The 22,928-nt window shown below is 41.9% G+C and overlaps 1 protein-coding gene across 1 annotated transcript; it reads right to left on the bottom strand.

Moving 5' to 3' along the window:
• Positions 1 to 4,097: 4,097 nt before the first annotated feature.
• On the bottom strand, positions 4,098 to 5,019 carry STX11 (syntaxin 11). The gene has a single exon (XM_068985512.1). It carries the CDS (start codon positions 5,017 to 5,019, stop codon positions 4,156 to 4,158), a length of 864 nt encoding a protein of 287 aa, XP_068841613.1. The 3' UTR covers positions 4,098 to 4,155.
• Positions 5,020 to 22,928: the final 17,909 nt, after the last annotated feature.

Here is a 22,928-nt window from a genome sequence, read left to right as displayed (position 1 = left end):
TTAGATCCTGTGTGCTGCCACTAAAGAGCCTGTGTGCTGCAACTAAGGCTTGGTGCAGCCAAATGTTTTAAATGAAAAGATTAAAACTAGCTTTAAAAGATTTTAAAACTAGCTTTAAAAGATTTTGCCTTCAGCCCCTGAAGGATCTATTGTTCTTTGTGATTGGTTCTTTCATTTTGTACCTAAGTGACCTAGTGCATGAAGTTTCCAGGTTTGCCTCAAAGTCTGCTTCTTACCCACGGGCAACTTTCAGAGGCTATCAAGTGAGCATCACAGGATGAGGTAAACCCCACTCTCACCACCCGTTCGTGGCACTGGAGCCCCCTTTCTTAAGGAAAAAGCCAGCATTTCACCCACCCCAAGGCAGGGCAGTCAGAGCCAGGAAGGGCTTTCAGAAAATAGGGTGGGATATGGGAAGAGTCTTTGGTCTGTTGTGACCTGGCCTCCACAGCTGAACTTCTGGGACTTTCCGACTCATAGCTTGGAAGGATCAAGGGAAAGCACTTGTCACATGGAGCAGAACAGCTGCTTCCTGCTTAACTTTTTTTGAGTGGAACATCTTATTTCATCTTCCTAACATACTTGAATATAAGAAGGCATGAAATGCCACTGTGAAAACAGCTCTTTCATTGTAAAAAAAAAAAATTTTAACTCTAATATTAAAAAAGGATAAGGTCTTGGTTTCTTCTATTTTATTAAAGATTATTAACAGAAGAATGGAAGTTTAAGTGTTATTTGCTCAGTTGTGTCCAACTCTTCATGACCCCATGGTTTGTAGTCCACCAGGCTCCTCTGTACATGGAATTCTCCAGGCAAGAATATTGGAGTGGGTAGCCATTCCTTTATCCAGGGGATCTTCCCAACCCAGGGACTGAACTCAGGTCTCCTGTATTGAAGGCAGATTCTTTACCATCTGAGCCACCAGGGAAGCCCTTATAAACATGTATTTTTCCTCAGAAGTAAATCAGTTCAGTTCAGTCGCTCGGTCGTGTCCGACTCTTTGTGACCCCATGAATCGCAGCATGCCAGGCCTCCCTGTCCATCACCAACTCCCGGAGTTAACTCAGACTCGCGTCCATCAAGTCAGTGATGCCATCCAGCCATCTCATCCTCTGTCGTCCCCTTCTCCTCCTGCCCCCAATCCCTCCCAGCATCAGAGTCTTTTCCAATGAGTCAACTCTTCACATGAAGTAGCCAAAGTACTGGAGTTTCAGCTTTAACATCATTCCTTTCAAAGACATCCCAGGACTGATCTCCTTCAGAATGGACTGGTTGGATCTCCTTGCAGTCCAAGGGACTCTCAAGAGTCTTCTCCAACACCACAGTAAAAAAGCATCAATTCTTCGGCGCTTAGCCTTCTTCACAGTCCAACTCTCACATCCATATATGACCACAGGAAAAACCATAGCCTTGACTAGATGGACCTTAGTCGGCAAAGTAATGTCTCTGCTTTTGAATATGCTATCTAGGTTGGTCATAACTTTTCTTCCAAGGAGCAAGCGTCTTTTAATTTCATGGCTGCAATCACCATCTGCAGTGATTTTGGAGCCCCCCAAAATAAAGTCTGACACTGTTTCCACTGTTTCCCCATCTGTTTCCCATGAAGTGATGATAGCTATTAATTAATAGCAGCTCTATCAGTCTACAAGAAAGTTATGCAATAACAATAATGAATATAGTACTTAGCATGTGCCAGGCACTATCCTAAGTACCCTTACATATTTAGTCATTTACTTCTTCCAACAACTTTAGGAGGTGGGTTCTATCATATCCTTTTTTACAGATGAGCAAACAGGCACAAGTCATATGGCTGGTATGTGGCAAAGTCATGATTTAAACCCAGAGAGTGTTGTCCTGAATCCGTGTTCTTTTCTGCTATGCCACAGTTGGACAGTTACTGAATAGCAAGAAGAGAAATTCTTGCCTTTTCAATAAGCAACAGTTCACAAATCTCTGAGTATATTAAAGTGAAATTTTTACCTAACTTTACAATGTAAAAAATTTTAAAATACACAGAACCAGCAAACTCCTTGACTTTCATGAATGGTTCCAAACAAAGAAAATGCATTATGGGGTAAACTCAGGACGTATTCTCTCTTATGGAAACTAGTATAGCCCATGTCCTGTATTCCCAGTATCTCTTCACTACCATGGAAGACTTAGTAATCGAGCTGTGTGAACTTTTTCTTTTTTAGAGAAAGGGAATTAGGTCAAAGGTGAAACATATCATCCCTGGAATTAGCTGAGAAAGAACTGGGAGAAGTCTAAGAAGAATCCAGTGGGACTTGATTTCCACAATTCTTATATTAACCATGAAATTAAAATTAGGAGCAGGGCTAGATTTCATGGTCATAAGCAGATTAGTTAGTGAGTTCCAAAGAGTTCAGATATTCTTTCTACTTCTTTTAAAATTTCACTGTCTGAAGCACCTGAGAATAATGACCATTGAATAAACCCTCTCATCTATTAAACAATAAGTAGAAAGAGTTCAGAGTTGATTCATAAAAAACACAGGAAACATGGTGAGTGTAGGTAAGGATATTACAAAGTTTGCAAATGAAACCAAATCTCCAAAACATGATGATTTTGCTAAACTATTACTAATAACTCAGGAGAGAAAGCAACACATCCCTGTGTGAATTCTTTTTCGTTCCCCCCTCCCCCATTCAGAGGTCCATTCACCAGTTGCAGGCTCAAACAAGGTGATAGAAGAAGTTTTAGAACAATAATTGAAAAGTTAGACAAAGATTTAAATGGTCAGGACACAAATACATAAAAAGCATGCTTAAAATGTAATGTTTATTTAACTTGAAAAACAAGACTATTCGCTCAGTCGTATCTGACTCTTTGCGACCCCGTGGACTGCAGCCCACCAGGCTCCTCCATCCATGGGATTCTCCAGGCAAGAATACTGGAGTGGGTTGCCATTTCCTTCCCCAGGGGATCTTCCCGACCCAGGGATAGAACGCAGGTCTCACGCATTGCAGGCAGACCAGGGAATCCCTGTTTTAAATTACTACATTTCAATGCATGAAAGGAGTGGGTCACAGTAAAACAAAAGTAATTATTTCTCAGACTTTTTTTTTTAATATTTCTAACTCTGTATGCATTTTCAGCATTTGATATCTGTTCTATACCACCATAACCAAACAACTCAAAACAAACTTGGGTGGTTTTGATCCAAACTGAACTATGGAGATGCAGACAGGAACAAGATAAACTCAAAACAAGCAAACCAACATCAATACAGTAAAAATGTTTTTCTTGATATTTATATATCATATTTACAAAGGTAAAGCTAAACCAACTGGTCATTATGTACATACATTAGTAAATATTGGTACTTTACATTTACATATAAGTGTATTCATAATTATCAAGTAAAAAGATAAATTTTAAATTATTTTTATTTATGAAAAAATATATAATGTGATATACATACTTCAATTTGAGTGCTTGTTCAATATTGAGTGCTCAAAAAACTTTGGGGAAAAAAAAATCCCATAATGTATTCTGATGGAACATACTGAAAGTAAAGAGGTAAGGAAATAATAAATGTTAAATGTGATTTTAGTAAGTAAAGGACGTGAGCAGAAGATATACATTCAGATGGGGATCGCATAGCATAAACCAGAGGAAGCCTCAGAAATGGAAGATGTGCAGTTTTTCCCAAGGTCAGTTTCACTCGAAAAGGTACAGAACAGAGGTACTTTCAGGATAAGGTAAACGAACTGGAATTTTGATGACAAGTTCATACTTTGAGCCGATCCAGAATTGACTTCCGGCTAGAGGTTCTTGTACAAACATGCCTTGGACATATGCTGTAGAGTTAAGTCACAACGTCAGTTCCTTATTTGGCTTCCTTTAAGAGGCAAGGGTGCTATGTGCCCTTTAAACGACCTCAGAAAACTTCAGCTGGCATCTGTCGTGACTGAAGAATCAGCGGGTGGGATCCACCCTTGTTCCAAGTACGAGGTGGGCTGGAATTCTTGCACCTCGTGTTTGGGTTTTTTTTTTTTTTTCTTTCTCTAAGGGCTCAGGTCCATAGTGATTAGCGCAATTCACCCCAGGACAGATGGCCTCAAAATCTACCCCCAGAGCGTTTCCCCGTCCATCCCGCTCGGGGATGGAGGTGTGGCGGCCCAGGGTCACTTGCTAGTTGAGGCAGGGGCAGCAGAAACAGCAGATCGTCCGGCAGGGGTTCTTCTTCTTGTACTGCACAGCCTTGCGCACCTGCACCTTGGCCTGCCCGGTGTATTCGACGGCCTTCTGCACGTTGAACTCGATGACGTCCAGGGTGTCCGCCTGCTGCTCCACGAGCAGGGCCATCTGCAGAAAGAGGTCGTGCAGGTCGCGGATGCGGCCCTCCAGCTGCAGCAGCTCCCGGTGGCGGCTCTCTATCTCGTTGAGAGCCGCCCGCGCGCCCTTCACGTCGGCCAGCAGGTTCTCGGAGAACACGTCCCACTTGCCCTGTTCGAACATGTCCTCGATCTGGTCGCCCGACACGTCCTTACCCATGATCTCCAGCTGGCGCTGGATGCGGATCTTGCAGTTCTCGCGTTGCTTCATCTCGGCGCAGTTGTACTCGTGCATGGCGGCCTGGAAGGTGCGGGCGAGCGCGCTGTACTGCGCACGCGCGATGCGCGCCACGGCCGAGTGCGCGCCGTGCTGGACTTCCGCCTGCTCACTCAGCGCCTTCATGGCGCCCAGCTTGCGGTTAATGCTCTCGCCCCGGGCCTTGATGTCCTTGCCGATCGAGTTGGTGTCCCGCTTGATGCTGCTGAGGCGCCGCATGGACGTGAGGAAGCGAGTGTTCTGCTTTCCCAGCCGCCTCACGTCGGCAAACAGATGCTGGTTTTCCTCCTGAAGGTCTTGGATGTCTCGGTACAAGGATTCCAGGATGTGGTCAGTCTCGAACACGATGTCCTCGTGAGGCGAATCAAAATCATCGTCGTCGTCCGGAAACTGCTGGTCAAACTGCTTGGTTAACTCCACGAGTTCTCCTAGTCGGTCCTTCATTTTTCCTGCAAATGGAAACATGGAGGTTAAATTCCTCTAGCGAGAGTCAAAATATTTGCATTGAGAGAAAGATTAAAATAGAGAAATGTTCTGCTCACTGCTCATCACTCTCAATTCTTTACTCCTGGGTGTAGGTAACAAATGCACTACAGGAGCTATACGGCTCACGACATTTGGCTTATGAGTGAAGGACTGATGGGACTGGAAGTCACAGCACCTTTGTGTTTTATAGCTTGTAGGTATCTGCAGTTCTTATGCAACATTCTTCTTTACAGCATGGGACTTTACTTTCACCACCAGACACATCCACAGCTGAGGGTCTTTCCCGCTTTGGCCCAGCCGCTTCATTCTTCCTTGTTTTAGCCCCTAAAGTCATTGCCTGCCAGGCTTCTCTGTCCATGGGATTTCCCAGGCAAGAATACTAGAGTAGATTGCCATTTCCTCCTCCAGGGCATCCTCCCCACACAGGGAGATATGAACCGGCATCTCCTGCATTGGCAGGTGGAATATTTACCACTGAGCCACTAGGGAAGCCCTATCTATATGTATGCGTGCGAGCGTGCGTGCTAATTCACTTGAATCGTGTGGGACTCTGCGACCCTATGGACTGTGGCCCACCAGCCTCCTCTGTCCATAGTATTCTCCAGGCAAGCATACTGGAGTGGGTTGCCATGCCTTTTTCCAGGCGATCTTCCTGACCCATGGATTGAGCCCACATCTCATGTCTCCTGCATTGACAGGTGGGTTCTTTACCACCAGTGCCACCTGAGATGCCCTTAGCAAAGATAAAGATTGTTAAATAAGTAAAATACATACTTATAAAAAATACATTGATACATTAATGACGAATTTCTTCCTTGACTTTCAGAATATTTTTTGGATCTTTTTTCTGCATTTTATTTATTTTTTAAGAATAATTTCTGTATTTTACTATTTACTGTTGAGACATTTAACAGTTTTTATTTACCACTATTTATTGTTGTTATCTCTTGATTTAAACTTATAGCATATGTAGTATCCATCATCTGAAAATATTGCTTTACATATCAAAGTTCAAGCACTCAGATAGCCTCAGTCTACTTGCAGAAAAATAAAGGCCAGTAAGAAGCAAAAAAAGAAAAGATTGTTAAATAAGGATAGTCAATTTATAAGCTCTGAGACCAACTCTAAGTGTTGTCTATTCTGTGTCTATTTCAGCACTGGTGAGCATCTTCAGTCTTATATATCATAACAATTTTTCAATGATATAAATCATGGTTTAATTTTTTATCTTAAAAAACATAAAAATTGAACCTGCTTAAAGTAAAACAACAAAATGAACAACAATGAAAATCTAATAAGGAAGTATAAAATTTGGAAGTTGAAATTTCCTTGCTCTTATGCCCAGTATCACCAATACATACTTTAATTTGAGTGTTTGAGACTCAGTGCTTAAAAATATTTTTTGGGAAAATCCCAAAATACAAGCTAATGAACGATATTGAGTAAAAGAGATCAGGAAATAGTTTAAGTGTGGCTCAGCTGGTAACGAATTCGTCTGCAATGCGGGAGAACTGGTTCCATCCCGGGTTGAGAAGATCCTCTGGAGAAGGGAAAGGATACCCACTCCAGTATTCTGGCCTGGAGAGTTCAGTCCGTGGAACAAAGAGTCGGACATGAGTGAGCAAATTTCACTGACTGACTGATGTGATTTTAATAAGTAGGAGGGGTGAGCAGAAAGAAGATATTTATCTATGCGGGAATCACATGGCAAAAGCCAGAGGAAGAATCAGAAGTAAAAGACGTTCAATTTTTCCCTGTATCTCTAGTGGTAAATATTGTTAACAAAACTACTTTTAAAAATAAGTTTTATATGGAAAATTTCAACCGTACACAAGCCTACTAGCAATAATATAACACACTCCCATATACCCATCACACAGCAGCAATATTTGCCCATTTTTAATAGCTTTTTGAAATAAGTTGGCAGCTCAAGCAGAATTTCCATGCTTTTATAAGGGTGGTTCTGATCAATTCCCTGTTTAGCAAGGCAAAATAATGTTCTCTGTGTCCATATTTTTTCTAGTGAAGTGAAAAACTTTCATTATTAATACTGTATATATGCCAAAATAATGAACATTTTTCCCTTTTATACAAGACTTTGTGGCTAGAAAGATTTCTTTCTATTATATAATTTGCAGGAAACAGGAGAAAAGTAGTAGCATTTAATGGCTACTCAATCTATCAGGGATCTTGATCTCAAAAGCTTCCCTCAAGTTGAAGTAATTAATTTCACAACACCACTAATGGAATGCTGACAACTTGGATTCAGTGATAAATGGAAAATGGTGAAATATTAACCATGGATTCCCATCTGCCATGACTATTAGTTACATAAATTAAGCAAAGTTTTATTCCATAGTGGTGATTTTTAATACAACAAGTTATCCTGCTTAAAATGCCATTTCTGCTTTCTGATGACAAAGATCAATACCAGACCTTCTCACTGAGGGGAAAGTGACTCCAAGAAGCACTCCAAGAAGTTGAGAGGCAGAAAAAAGAACCAGGCTGGACCAAAACTATGCCTTCCCTGGCCTGAATTGCCTGATAGGTAAATATTTCCTCATTTTGAATAAAAGTTAAAGACAAAGCACAAGTTGGTGGGGGTGAGGGGATTGCAATATATACTAGATAATGGGTTAACATACTTACTATATTAAAAACTCTTGCCCCTCCAAACCAAAAAAAAAAGCCAGAAAAACCACTTGCCCTAGCAAAGACAATGAAAAGGCAATTCATGTAAGAAGAAATATAGGTGCCAGAGAACATGGGGATAGTTAGTAGGTATCAGGTACTTATTGTAATGCCAATAAGCATGTTCTAAGCACTTCTCATGTGATACTGTCTTTAATCTTCATATGGACTTCATGAAGTAGGTATTGTCATTATCAGAGTTGGTAAGTGAGTTTAGGGAGACGAAGGAATATACCCAAGATCACCAGTAAGTGACTAGTCCAGCTCTAGAGTGGCCCCGCTTAATCACTACCTTCAGTTATTTCCAGCAGGTGTAAAAAAGTGAGGCATGAGGGACTTCACTATCAAAACAAGGAAATGCAAGGTAGGCCACTGAAATTTTTTTGGTCACCAAACTGGCAAGAATTTTAAAAAATAATAATTTAGGGACTTCCCTGGCAGTCCAGTGGTTGAGATTTGAACTCCCAGTGCAGGGGGCTTGGGTTCAATCTTTGGTTGGAGAACTAAGATCCTACATGCCATAGGCTGTGGCCAAAATAATAATAATAATTTAAAAGAGAATTCTGGGAACTCTGAAAAAAATGCTTGTAGGAGGGCAAATGGATAAAAACCATTGTAGAAGGGCAGGTGAATAATATGTATTAAAAGCTTTTAAAATGTGTATTTGTTTTAGGTACATTTATTCTAAGCATATATTCAGAGTTATATGAAGCTCATCGTTGTAAATATTTTCATCACCATAGTTTTCACAGGAATTCAAAAATAATTTAAAGGTGCAAAAATGAGATAGTGATGGCTACATAATCACAGAGTTTAGAAGGCTATCTAATGGGATGAAAAGCATAAATATCATTTTAGGTAGAAAAAAATCTGTAAAGGGAAGAGAATGAGCAGGGCTGTCATGCAAACATCTTGAAATAAAGACTTGAATAATACACATCAAAATGTAGTTTTCTTCAAACTGTGGAATTATAAATCACTTTAATTACTTCCTTGTGCTCTTCTCTATTTTCCAACATTTTTATAATGTCCTGTAGATTCATCAATTAGATAAAACCCCACAAAACCATAAGTATTTGTTTAAAAGACTAACTCCTTTAAGATGTGTGCATTACAATCAGGTTACCACCTTATGTGACACGAGGAAAGTACATGAGATGGCTAGTATGGAGTTGAGCTTTATTTATCTGCTTAAGTTAGCAGCCAACATATGCTACTCTGCAAATGTAGAATTAATAATTTTTGAAGATAGATACAGATAGAATAAAATATGAATAATTTTTTTTACATAAATAGAACAGAGAATGAATAATTTTTGAAGGACAAGACAAGAAATGGTGATGGATGCAATGAAGGCTTGGGAAGCACTACCACAGAAGGTAAGGGGGTAGTTAAAGGACAGCATCACACACCAGAACGTTAGGGACCTGCTTGTTGGTCTCTGCTAGTCGTAGACAGGTCCCAAGCCCAGTACTGCTCTCCTGAAGCCCTGAAAAAGCTATCATTTCATTCACAATAGGACGAGCAAAGTGCACCGCAATTATATAGAAAGTGGCCTTCGAAGAAGATGTTCAGAGATAGTCATTCCTTCCCAAGACCTACCAGCATGAAGCCATGGATCCTGAATGAGATGAAGGTCTAAGTTCACTTGAAGGTTCAAGTCTACAAACTGGTCAGGAGAGAGGCAGGACGTGGAAGCTGGAGATTCTCTAGGAGGTGTACACAAGAAAGTGGCCTTCACTGCCTTCCTGCTCACCTTTCTTGACCCAGCTCAGCCCCAAATGAGCTGGTCCCACTGATCTAGAAGGTTTCCTGGTTGCCAAGGTACAAACATTAGGAAAAGTACAACAGAAAGTCAACCAAGAGGCTACTGCTTCTAACAATATTCCCTAAACTGTTTAAATGTACTCCTTACTGTAGTTATACCAAAATACAGAAGCAGGCACAGAAAGAAAATCAATATAAGCCACATACCCAATAGCTTGGTTCTATACTGTGACAGCTGAAAAAGGGAACCACAGTAAATGAGAAAGAAAAGTCAAACAATTCTATTGACCCTCTCATCTCATTATGATAAAGGATAATGTAATAAACTTTGGTAAACTATTCATAGTTAGTTCAGTCGCTCAGTCGTGTCTGACTCTGCAACCCATGAATTGCAGCACGCCAGGCAAAGTTGTTCAAATCAGTTCAGTTCAGTTCGGTCACTCAGTCGTGTCTGACTCTGTGACCCCACAGACTGCAGCACACCAGGTTTCCCTGTCCATCACCAACTCCCGGAGCTTACTCAAACTCATGTCCATCGAGTCAGTGATGTCATCTAACCATCTCATCCTCTGTCATCCCCTTCGCCTCCTGCCTTCAATCTTTCCCAGCTTCAGGGTCTTTTCCAATGAGTCAGTTCTTTGCATCAGGTGGTCAAAGTGTTGGAGCTTCAGCTTCAGCATCAGTCCTTCCAGTGAATATTGAGGACTGATTTCCTTTAGGATTGACTGGTTTGATCTCCCTGCATTTTTTTTTTTTTTTAAGACACAGCGAGGTTTATTTGGCTCAGGAATTGAAAAGCAGAAGCAGTAGTACAACACATCTCTGGAAACACTTAGCTGTGCCGTGCTGGTCATCACAGCTTTGCTTTTTTGGACAAGAAGTTCACGATGGCAATCATGCACTTGACTGACAGCCACCTCTCCCTCAGGACACTGCTTTCTTCCATGTTAACTGCATGTAACTTTTCTTTCTCCTTGTTTCTGATGATCTGCTTGAAAATTCTCATGTCATTTGGGGGGAGCTTTAAATATGCTTTCAGCCTGGCCCAAACTTCTTTCTGAAAAGTGCTGTCAGGAAAAACTTCAGTAACAAGTCCTTTGTTACTTCAGTAACAAGTCCAAGGGACTCTCAAGAGTTTTCTGGTGCTCAGCTCTCTTTACGGTCCAGCTCTCACATCCATACATGACTACTGGAGAAACAATAGCTTTGACTAGATGGACATTTGTTGGCAAAATAATGTCTCTGCTTTTTAATATGCTGTCTAAGTTTGTCATAGCTTTTCTTCCAAGGAGCAAGCATCTTTTAATAAATCCTGCTTTTTTGATTCTCATGGAGATGAAGAATTCAAAAGAAAATTTACAACCACCTGCCAGAAATCTGCTTCTGTCATCTAATGTTCTTTTAAGTCATGCAGGTCATCTGTTCTGAGTCCTGGATTCCACAGGGAAGTTCTGGGAAATTCTGTCAGCCTCCTTTCAGGGGGCAATGTGATTTGATGTAAGAGAAAATAGATGATGGTAGCTCAGTGATTCTGAGACTTTAGGAGGCAACAGCATCTTCTGAAAAGCTGAAAACATGGAGTACTGATGCTTGGGACCCTGGAGGTTCTGACTCAGAGGGTCTAGGATTCCCTCTGGGTGATTTTAATGCACACCCAAATTTCGGACCAACTCCACAGGTACTTATGGCAGCTTTTTATTCATGCCATCCTGGACAACTTATAATAGCTCCCAGGTTGGAGCATCTTGATGAACAAGCAACTGCTAGGGAAGGATTCAGAAAGATGGGGAAAGGAAGATTCAGAAAGTAGGCTTCTACCTAGCTCAGAAGATCAATGAGTGGGGGTGATAACTGCGTAAGTAACCCAATATGCAGGATGCTACAGAGAATAACCTAGGCTTCCCTGGTGGCTCAGTGGTAAAGAATCTGCCTACCAATGCAGGAGATGTGGGTTCGATCCCTGGGTCGGGAAGATTCCTTGGAGAAGGAAATGGCAACCCATTCCAGTACTCTTGCCTGGGAAATCCCACGGACAGTGGAGCTTGGCAGGCTACATTTACGTGGGGTTGCAAAAGAGTCAGACAGACTCACTGACTAACAAAACAACCAACCAACAAAGAATACCCATGAAAGCATTATTCCCTAGTTGCTTCTAAGGGAATCAGTTATAAACACAATACATAGTCATATCTCTGATCATAAGAGATGTTATCTTTCATGTGCCTGCTTACTCTAAGGGGAACAAAACCTACAAAGTTATGGGCTGAATTGTCTCACCTCCTCTGAGCCCCCTTGCAAATTCATATGTTGAAGCCCTAACCCCAGTACTCCGGAATATAATTCTACTTGGAGATAAAACTTTTAAAGAGAGAATTAGGTTTAAAAGAGATCTTTATATAATACATTAAGCAATACATATACTAAGTACATTTCGCCTACCCAGGGGGGAAAAACCTTTCCCTGCTTCGTAGCACTATGTGAGAAACTCAGACACAGGAAGATACAATGCAGAGCAGCAGGGCAACACACAAATCATGTGAGGCTTTTTATGGAGATTAACTTGTAGATTACAGGAGGAGAACCAATCCAAAAGCATGAAGAGCCTTCCTTTCGGTATTTACCCAAAGAGATGCTTTAGAGACTATGTTTATGTGATGTGAGTTCAGAAAATTTAGGATTCTTGTTTCAACAGGAACTGAAGTACACATTTAGACACACACACAGGGCTTGGTTATTAATAAAACTAAAAAGATCTTGCAGATATATACTCCAAATGAGCACTTTTGAGCAGGAACTTGAAATGTAGCACCCATGTTCTGCTTTTCAGATTTTATAATCTGTATCTCTTAAATCCTAACTTTATACCAATTTTAAAAATCCTGTTAAAAAAAGATGATTCCAGATCAGGATGTGTCTTTATGTTGAGGTCCACCACTGGTCCAGACAGTGCCTGGATGAGTCATATGGTAGGAACCATATGACATCTGACGTCTCTGGGTGGACGCAGCCCTGCGGCAGGGCACAGGGACTGATGAACTGGGTGTGGGATGGGATTCCAGCCCTCCTCATGCTGGTGCTGAATACAAGTTGCACAACCCTATGTGATCCTCCTGAAAACACCTTTCTCAGCCACCCCACCCTGTCCCTCCCGCCCATCATCACCACAGACATGCAGTAAGAACCAAGAAATCCCACAGGCCTCTGTCACAGCAATCTGGCAGTTAGTTTTAGGACACACCGTAGTAACACTGGGCTTCCCTGGTGTTACTTTCCCAGGTCTTCTCCTGGTAAAGAATCTGCCTGCATTGCAGGCAGAGACCTGGGTTAAATCCCTGGGTTGCGAAGATCCCCTGGAGAAGGGAAAGGCTACCCACTCCAGTATTCTGACCTGGAGAATTCCATGGACTGTATAGTCCACGGGGTGGCAAAGACTCGGACACGACTGAGCAACTTTCATTTTCATTTTCACTAGTAACACCACCCTTAAAGAGCAAGGAGTGTACTTTACCAGCACATTGATTCAGATCCATCAATAATCATTTTATTCCAATGACTAAAACCTGGTGTTTTAAGCAATTTGCCTAAAGCCATATAAGTTAATAAATATGAAACTGAGATCTGAATCCAGGAAAATATGACTTGAGAGCCCTTCTGTAAACCACAAAGCTATGCTAGCTTCTTTTTCCTGAGCCTCGCCCTAAAAGGTTTCTGAAATCTTTAATCTTATAGGGAACTTATTCCATCTTAGTCCATCTGAGCTGCTATAACAATATAGTGGATGGCTTATAAACAACAGAAATTTGCTTGTAAGTACTGGAAATGTAATTCTCACAGTTCTGGAGGCTGGAAATCTGAGATCAGACTGCCAGCATGGTCAGGTTCTGTGTCTGGTAAAAGCCTGCTTCCTCATTCATAAATGGCCTTCTCACTGTAACCACACATGGCAGAGGGGGCAAGCAAACTCTCTGTGGTCTGTTGATGGGGGCACCTTTCCGGTTCACAAGGGCTCCACACTCACTGCCTAGTCACCTCCCAAAGACCCCACCTCCCAATACCATCAGCCCGGGGGCTAGGATTTTAACCTATCAATTTAGGCGGAAAACAAGCATCCAGACCGTAGCATTCCCTAAGTGAGGTGTTTTATTTAGAGCAACTGTTAGCTTCTAATAACCCAGCTCTCAGTGAACACATGAAAAGATTTTCACTGTTCCAACCATTACCTTCTTTTCCACAATAATGTCTTCATATTAGAGTTTTCCCAACATAGTAATGTTTCAATTATTAGAGCACTCAGTCAGGTGGTCACTCATCATAACTGTTCAAAGCCCACAAAATTATTAACAAGCACAGATAATTCTAACAAAGATCCACTGTGGTTATGACTGACTCAAGATTGTTGGCAGACCTTGGAGGGAGTTTTACAGTTGGGGGTGTAGAAGTGACAAGTGAGGAAATGCTAGTAGATGACCTTGTAAAGGAGAAAGTAACGGGAGGAGAACTCCAGATTCTAGGGTCGAATCATCCATACAAGTTCTTCCCCCGTTATCTGTATCAGCACCTACAAACACACACAGTTGTTGCTGCTGTATCTTACATCTGATCTGGTTTGGCCCTGGAATGTGAAGCAAACCTTTGTCTGGAAAATACAGCAGAAATTCATGTAGAAAGAAAAAGTGATGGGGAATAAGTCATCAAGTCTAGTTTGTTTAAACTTTATATTTCATACCTATTCCATGGAGCATTTTTGAAAAACAAGAGAAATCAGGGCCTTCCTTGGTGGTCCAGTGGTTAATGCTTCCAATGCAAGGGATGTAGGTTCAATCCTTAGTCGAGGAACTATGATCCTACATACTACACGTGGTATGGCTACAATTTAAAAAAAATTTTTTTATAAAAGAGACATCAATAGTGTTTCCAGAATTATTAATGATCTTTTCTATTCCAATTCACAGGGCTTCCCTGATAGCTCAGTTGGTAAATAATCCACCTGCAATGCAGGAGACCCCAGTTCAATTCCTGGGTTGGGAAGATCCCCTGGAGAAGGGACAGGCTACCCACTCCAATATTTTTGGGCTTTCATTGTGGCTCGGCTGGTAAATAATCCATCAACAATGTGGGAGACCTGGGTTCGATCCCTGGGTTGGGAAAATCCCCTAGAGAAGGGAAAGGCTACCCACTCCAGTATTCTGGCCTGGGGAATTCCATGGACTGTATAGTCCATGGGGTCACAAAGAGTCGGACATGACTGAGCGGCTTTCACTTATCCCACTTATTTCAATTCATAATACTAGTTAAGGACAAGCCCACAAAACCTTTACATTTCTTTTTCTGTCCCTCTTCCTCTTAAAGTCCTATAAACCATTGATCCTAACACTGTTGGCTCGTTCTTCCTCTTTAATTCTCCAAGAAAACAAATTATTATTTTGGCTGACTTTTTGGGGGGAGGAGCCCACAAACCAGGGATTGAACCCGTGCTCCCTGCAAGTGGAAGCAAGGAAGTCCCTTGGCTGACATTTTTTACCCAAATGCAGAAAAATCTCAGTTATTCAACATCATCAGTGCATGAGGTTTTTTGTGTAAGCGACTTTTACCTAACTGAAGTTTCTTCCTTCAAATGTGAAAAATATCACTCCTTTTTTGTTGGAAGTTCAGTTCAGTCACTCAGTCATATCTGATTCTTTGCAACCCCATGGACTACAGCATGCCAGGCTGCCCTGTCCATCCCAACTACCAGAGTTACTCAAACTCATGTCCATCAAGTCAGTGATGCTCTTCTAAACTGCAATGATATATTTCACTGCTTCCTTAAAGAGAGAGAACTGAATACAATTTATTGGTGACTCCGATTGTCATTACTAAAATCCCTGAATTGTGTAATGATGCACTCTTGTTTTAAAACATTTCTCTTTCTGCACGGTTACAATGTCAGACTTCATCTCAGTTACTTCCCTATACTGCTACTGACATTCCTCTCACTTCCCACACAGCTTGTATCAGGCCAAGAAATTACATAAAAATCAAGCATCTAACAATGTAAGCTATGAGAGGGTCAGCAGCCCTCTAGGGTCAAACCAAAGCATAGCAAGGAAGGAAAAGCTAGTGCCTGTGGCAAACTGAGTGTCCAGTGTGAGCTTGCCTTTGTACTGGACAACTGATATATAACCCATCAACAAGATGCATAATAATTATGAAAGCATCAAATTGTTAGGTTATTGCCATGATGTGATTGACCATCGATTCATAATCTACTTTCTTGACCTGACTTCCTATAGGGCCTATTTTCCCCTCGCAAATATGGACATACTCTTGTGGAAGGTTGAAAAAATCTTACTACACATTCTTTGCATGTTCTCTAATCAAGAAGTATAGACTACTTCTCAACTCCTTGAATTTGGAGTGTGGCCATGAGACTGGAACTTGCTCTGGCTAATGAGACAGTAGTAAATAGAATGCAAGCAGAGGCTTGAAAAGCACATCTGCAAAAGAGCTTGTTACTGGGGACCCTGATATCAAACATGAAAAAGCCTCGACTCGCCTACAGAATAAGACCCAGGAGTCTTAGTAATCCTGGCTGAACCTAGCCCCCAGCTAATCCAAAACCTGACTGCAGCTACACAAATGAGCCAGGAGACAACCAATAGAAAACCAATGAGCCAACTGATAGAACTGTAAGAAATAATTAATTGTTACAGCTTAAAAGTGAAAGTGAAGTCGCTCAGTCGTGTCCAGCTCTTTGCGACCCATGGACTATAGCCTACCAGGCTTCTCTGTCCATGGGATTTTCCAGGCAAGAGTATTAGAGTGGGTTGCCATTTCCTTCTCCAGGGAATCTTCCTAACCCAAGGATGGAACCCGGGGGCTCCTGCATTGCAGGCAGACACTTTACCCTCTGAGCCACCAGGGAAGCCCATTGCTGCTTAAGCTATTAAGATTTGTAGCAGTTTCTTGAGCCACAAAAATTAACTGATAGAGAAATTGTTACCTACAAGCAGCACGTTGCCATGACATGCTTAAAACATTCAGCATCAGCTTTGGGAGCAAACAGTAGGTGAAAAGCATAGAGGTAGCTATTAGCAAAAACCAGGAAAATGGCAGGCAAACTCTTAGTGGAGGCTGGATAGTGATGAGGACACTGTATAGTTCAGTTCAGTTCAGTTCAGTCACTCAGTCATGTCCAACTCTTTGTGACCCCATGAACTGCAGCACGCCAGGCCTCCCTGTCCTTCACCAACTCTGGGAGTCCACCCAAACCCATGTCCATCGAGTCAGTGATGCCATCCAGCCATCTCATCCTCTGTCATCCCCTTCTCCTCCTGCCCCTAATCCCTCCCAGCATCAGGGTCTTTTCCAATGAGTCAGCTCTTTGCATCAGGTGGCCAAAGTATTGGAGTTTCAGCTTCAACATCAGTCCTTCCAATGAACACCTAGGACTGATCTCCTTTAGGATGGACGGGTTGGATCTCCTTGCAATCCAAGGGATTCTCAAGAGTCTTTTCCAACACCATAGTTCAAAAGCATCAATTCTTTGGCATTCAGCTTTCTTCACAGTCCAACTCTCACATCCATACATGACCACTGGAAAAAACCATAGCCTTGACTAGACGCACATTTGTTGGCAAAGTAATGTCCCTGCTTTTGAATATGCTGTCTAGGTTGGTCACAATTTTCCTTTTAAGGAGCAAGCGCCTCTTAATTTCATGGCTGCAAGCACCATCTGCAGTGATTTTGGAGCCCAGAAAAATAAAGTCAGCCATCGTTTCCACTGTTTCCCCATCTATTTCCCGTGAAGTGATGGGACCAGATGTCATGATCTTAGTGGTCTGAATGCTGAGCTTTAAGCCAACTTTTTCACTCTCTTCTTTCACTTTCATCAGAGGCTCTTTAGTTCCTCTTCACTTTCTGCCATAAGGGTGGTGTCATCTGCATATCTGAGGTTATTGATATTTCTCCTGGCAATCTTGATTCCAGCTTGTGCTTCTTCCAGCCCAGTGTTTCTCATGATATACTCTGCATATAAGTTAAATAAGCAGGGTGACAATATACAGCCTTGACGTACTCCTTTTCCTATTTTGAACTAGTCTGTTGTTCCATGTCCAGTTCTAGCTGTAAGGCAAAAAGGCAACCCACATTCTTTAGCAGCAAAACAACTGGTAAAAGTGAGGCCTGCAGCAGCATAAAGGACAGAACATGTACACAATGAATTTTGAATCTAGCTGCCAAGTTCTCCAGGCCGAAGCTTGGAAGCATTCATTGAGCATTTATAGCTGCATATAAAGTTCTGCAAAGGATGGATGGACTGCAAAATGATTTATCCAGTTAATAAGCATGATTTTGAGAAAATAGAGAAGAACCAGAACTCATGATATTGGAAAAGAAAATCTTTTATATCTCCAGTCTCTTCAGCTGGAAGACAAGCTTCTTAGAGCAAGAAATGGCCTCTGAGAGAAGACTTTCGTAAAATTTAACGTGATGCCTTGTAGCCCTTCTCAGCTGGACAAGAGGGGCTCTGCGACTCCTAGAAGCACTGTCTCATAGCAGTCTGACGCTCAGCCCAGAGTCAAGGGAGGTCTGTCTGACTTGGAAAAAAAAACACACACACAAAAAAAACTGTGACTGTGGATTTTAGGGGCATGGACTCTCTGGGATTTAAGGAAATCCTCAAAGTTTTTAAGCGAGTTTTACAGACAAGCATGGGCTTCCTAGGTGGCGCTGGTGGTAAAGAACCTGCCAGCCAATGCAGGAAATATAAGAGAAGGTGGGTCGGGAAGATTCCCCTGGAGGAGGGCATGGCAACCCACTCCAGGATTCTTGCCTGGAGAATCCCATGGACAGAGGAGCCTGGCGGGCTATGGGCCATAGCATCACACAGAGTCAGACACAACTGAAGCATGCACGCCTGCACTGACAAGCACAAAAATATGATCTAAGGGAGACAAAGATCATTCAAAGGAAAGGAGGCCGCTAGATGCTTGGGGTTTTACAAGAATGAGGCCACAGAAATTATTTAGAAGCAAACAGAAGCCATTTCTTATGGAAAAAGGAAGAGTGTTTCAGAGGATAGAGCCGAGGGCAGTAGAGAGACAAGTGAACCATTCCCAGGGAAGAGAACTGGGTCCTAATCAGGAACCTCCGCTAGCCCTGGAGTGCGGGCACCTAACCCCGCAGGCCTGCAGAGAGCTGCTGTGGACTGCTGAGTGCTGCCTGTAGTCTGTTTCTGTAGTTTTGAGGGGTTATCTTTTGCCTTTTCACCAATAGTGTTGGGTGTGTATAAGGAGATAATTTGTCCATGATAAGTAAAACCTATGATAACTATTGATAGATAACTAAAATATATGTTATCATATATACTGTGTATGTGTCATATCTATATGCAATATAGATACAATATATGATCGTAAAAAGTTATCTAGTTATCAGAGCCACATCTAGATCCACAGATCCAGATCCTCTTGATCCAACTAGATCAAGAGGATCCATATCTGATGTGCTGTTATCTGAGGGGGCTCCTCTGTACCCAGAGGTGATGCAGATCACAGATAAGCCTCTGGACTTCAGAGGCTGATGCCTTAATGCGATAAAGCTTCTTCAGATTCTATGCTAAGAGTGAATGTATCTTTCTTTTTTTTTTATTTTTATTTTTACTTTATTTTACTTTACAATGCTGTATTGGTTTTGCCATACATTGACATGAATCCACCACGGCTGTACATGCAATCCCAAACATGAACCCCCCTCCCACCTCCCTCCCCACAACATCCCTCTGGGTCATCCCCATGCACCAACCCCAAGGATGCTGTATCCTGCATTAGACATAGACTGGCGATTCGATTCTTACATGATAGTATATATGTTTCAATGCCATTCTCCCAAATCATCCCACCCTCTCCCTCTCCCTCTGAGTCCAAAAGTCTGCTATACACATCTGTGTCTTTTTTGCTGTCTTGCATACAGGGTCATCATTGCCATCTTTCTAAATTCCATATATATGTGTTAGTATACTGTATTGGTGTTTTTCTTTCTGGCTTACTTCACTCTGTATAATCGGCTCCAGTTTCATCCATCTCATCAGAACTGATTCAAATGTATTCTTTTTAACGGCTGAGTAATACTCCATTGTGTATATGTACTGCAGCTTTCTTATCCATTCCTCTGCTGATGGACATCTAGGTTGTTTCCATGTCCTGGCTATTATAAACAGTGCTGTGATGAACATTGGGGTACATGTGTCTCTTTCAATTCTAGTTTCCTCGGTGTGTATGCCCAGCAGTGGGATTACTGGGTCATAAGGCAGTTCTATTTGCAATTTTTTAAGGAATCTCCACACTGTTCTCCAAAGTGGCTGTACTAGTTTGCATTCTCACCAAGAGTTCCCTTTTCTCCACACCCTCTCCAGCATTTATTGCTTGCAGATTTTTGGATCGCAGCCATTCTGACTGGTGTGAAGTGGTACCTCATTGTGGTTTTGATTTGCATTTCTCTAATAATGAGTGATGTTGAGCATCTTTTCATGTGTTTGCTAGGCATCCATATGTCTTCTTTGGAGAAATGTCTATTTAGTTCTTTGGCCCATTTTTTTATTGGGTCGTTTATTTTTCTGGAATTGAGTTGCATAAGTTGCTTGTATATTTTTGAGATTAGTTGTTTGTCAGTTGTTTCATTTGCTATTATTTTCTCCCATTCAGAAGGCTGTCTTTTCACTTTGCTTATATTTTCCTTTGTTGTGCAGAAGCTTTTAATTTTAATTAGATCCCATTTGTTTATTTTTGCTTTTATTTCCAGAATTCTGGGAGGTGGATCATAGAGGATCCTGCTGTGATTTATGTCGGAGGGTGTTTTGCCTATGTTCTCCTCTAGGAGTTTTATAGTTTCTGGTCTTACTGTATCTTTCTTATAGCAGAAATGTGACTAATTTTTAGCAAAGACAGACTATATTTGATTGCACACACACACACACACACAAAAAGCCACAAATTCTTAGCAGTACCTCCTAATCAAGAAGTGGTGTTGATGGAAAATACATACCCTGTTAATAAAAGTTCATCACCCTCGGTATTCTGGGGGAGTGAGGTAAAGGTTCACTGAGAGTAATTGGCTGCCTTCTCAGCAGTCACAACTCACAGGGAGGGCAGAGGGCTAGGAAACTCACAGCCCTGACAATAAATGGAGTCTGCATAGAAGAGCAGGTGCAACAGAACGAGAGAGCACATGGAAGAAGAGGAACCAGCCTGTGCTGAGCAGAGGCCAACACATCAATTGGACCTGTCTGGCAAAGTGTTTTCAACAGTTCTTTAGTGAGGGGGCACCCAAAGCTGGCAATCTATGTACTTGTATGTATACATGCTTATATTATTTGTATTAAAACAGAAAGTTATCATTCTCAAAAAAAAAAAAAAGGCAACACAAAAAACAGTGTTAATTTCCCTACACTTTCAATCTGGGTTTGGCCATGAGACTTTTACAGACAGGACAATAGAAAACATGACGTAAGCAGATGCTTAATAGCACTAGCAAACTGGGGCTTGCGCCCTGTTACTACCAACACCAGAGCCTCATGTCAAGAAGCCCAGACTAGCCTCCTAGAAGGTAATGACCACATGCAGAGAGAGGCCAGCAGGTGACCCACCGCTACATCTGTCTGACTGACCTCAAAGTGAACCCATTGGAAGAACTAATCAGAATTTACTTTCTGCCAGGTACTACTGTCGAAGCTTTACATATTGTAGACTATCTCATTTAAAGTTCACAATGATGAGAAATAACAATGGAAATTTGGGCGTATTTTGTTATACTGACAAAGCTAACTGATACACCCCTCTTTAGGTTTCTCTATACCCCCAAATTTGTGTTCTTCTTAAAGAGGACCTAGGAGGATGATGTGACTCATGGATAAATCATAATTCTTTGAAAGTAAAGGCTGCTGCACTTAAACCAAAGTTCATTGCTACAATTTAAACACACAAACATAAGAAATGTGCACCAAATCCTTGTCCCAATGATCATGGCCTAATTACACACCTGGGTTTTGACAGTCCACATTTACAACTTCCTGTTCATAGTGTATACACACTCGAATGTAAAGCACACACATAAAAGGAGCATGTGTTTCTTAACAAGTCTGAGGACAGCCTTCCTTTCCTTTTGAGGATTGTGGTCATAAGCATGGTAAGGAGAAAAAAAATGATGCTAAAAAAAGACTATCTCACACACAAGCAGCCTCCACAAGAAAGACTGCAGGAGCTGTTTGATAACGCAGTATGCTAAATCGAGGTTGTTGAGCAATGGGGGCAGGACAGCACAGAGAGGCTAGGCAGCTTTAACTTTGGCTGAGTTTCAGTCTGATAAGAGGTTCTGAGGACTTGAAAAGCCAGCTTTGAAACGGAGGTAGATCGCTTAAGTGTATCATCAGTCTATTGTCCAAATCAGTAAAGAACACCAGGTAGGCAAAATGCAGCCTCCAAACATGGTTCTCCTGCCATGTTCCACTCCTTCGTCACCAAGACTGAACCAGAGACCTTTTTTGCTGACTAAAAGGAATAAAAATTAGTGTGACATGAACCAGATTCCTAAGGAGCACTGGATTAAGACCTTACTAGTCTTTCAGAGTGTTTAAGGCAATCAGGATACTGCTTCCCAGTTGTAGCATCTGCTTAGGATGCCATACCCACTCAGGGCAGTGGAAGAGTGTGGCAAAGTGTTCAGCCTGGGGAGAGAACTCTGCTGCCACTGGGAGTAGCCTGGGCTTCCTCTCTGATTTCAGGGCTCCTGGCAGTAAGAGAGGGCAATTCCTACCAGATAAGTGCTTTGCAAATGTCTGCTGATGTCGCGTTTCCTTATACCAACTGCAGAAGGTGAGGAAGTGAATTAAATGAGATAATCCAAGCTGGGTAGGAGAGGGTGGGATGAATTGAGAGAGTAGCATTGGTGGCTCAGATATTAAGGAGTCTGACTGGAACGTGGGAGACCCCAGTTCAATCCCTGGGTCAGGAAGATCCCCTGGAGAAGGAAATGGCAAGCCATTCCAGTATTTTTGCCTGGAAAATCCAAAGAATGGCGGAGCCTGGCAGGCTACAGTCCATGGGGTCACAAAGTGTCAGACACAACTGAGTGACTTCACTTCACTATTGACATATACACACTATCATGTGTAAAATAAACAGCTAGTGGGAAGTTGCTGTGTAACACAGGGAGCTCAGCCCGGTACTCTGTGATGACCTAGAGGGGTGGGATGATGAGGTGGTGAGAGAGAGGCTCTAGAGGGCGGGGATATGTATATACTGATGGCTGATTCACTTACTGTATGGTAGAAACCAATACAACATTGTAAAGTAATTATCTTCCAATAAAAAAAAAAAAAGGTCTTAGAATAGAGTCCGGCAGAGAGTAAGCACTCTGTATATGTGCTCTATTAT

The sequence above is a fragment of the Capricornis sumatraensis genome, chromosome 13 (genome assembly GCF_032405125.1).
Source record: "Capricornis sumatraensis isolate serow.1 chromosome 13, serow.2, whole genome shotgun sequence".
Taxonomy (NCBI): Eukaryota; Metazoa; Chordata; class Mammalia; order Artiodactyla; family Bovidae; genus Capricornis; species Capricornis sumatraensis.
Note: the sequence above shows the minus strand (reverse complement) of the source record. Positions and strands in the feature narration are given on the sequence as shown.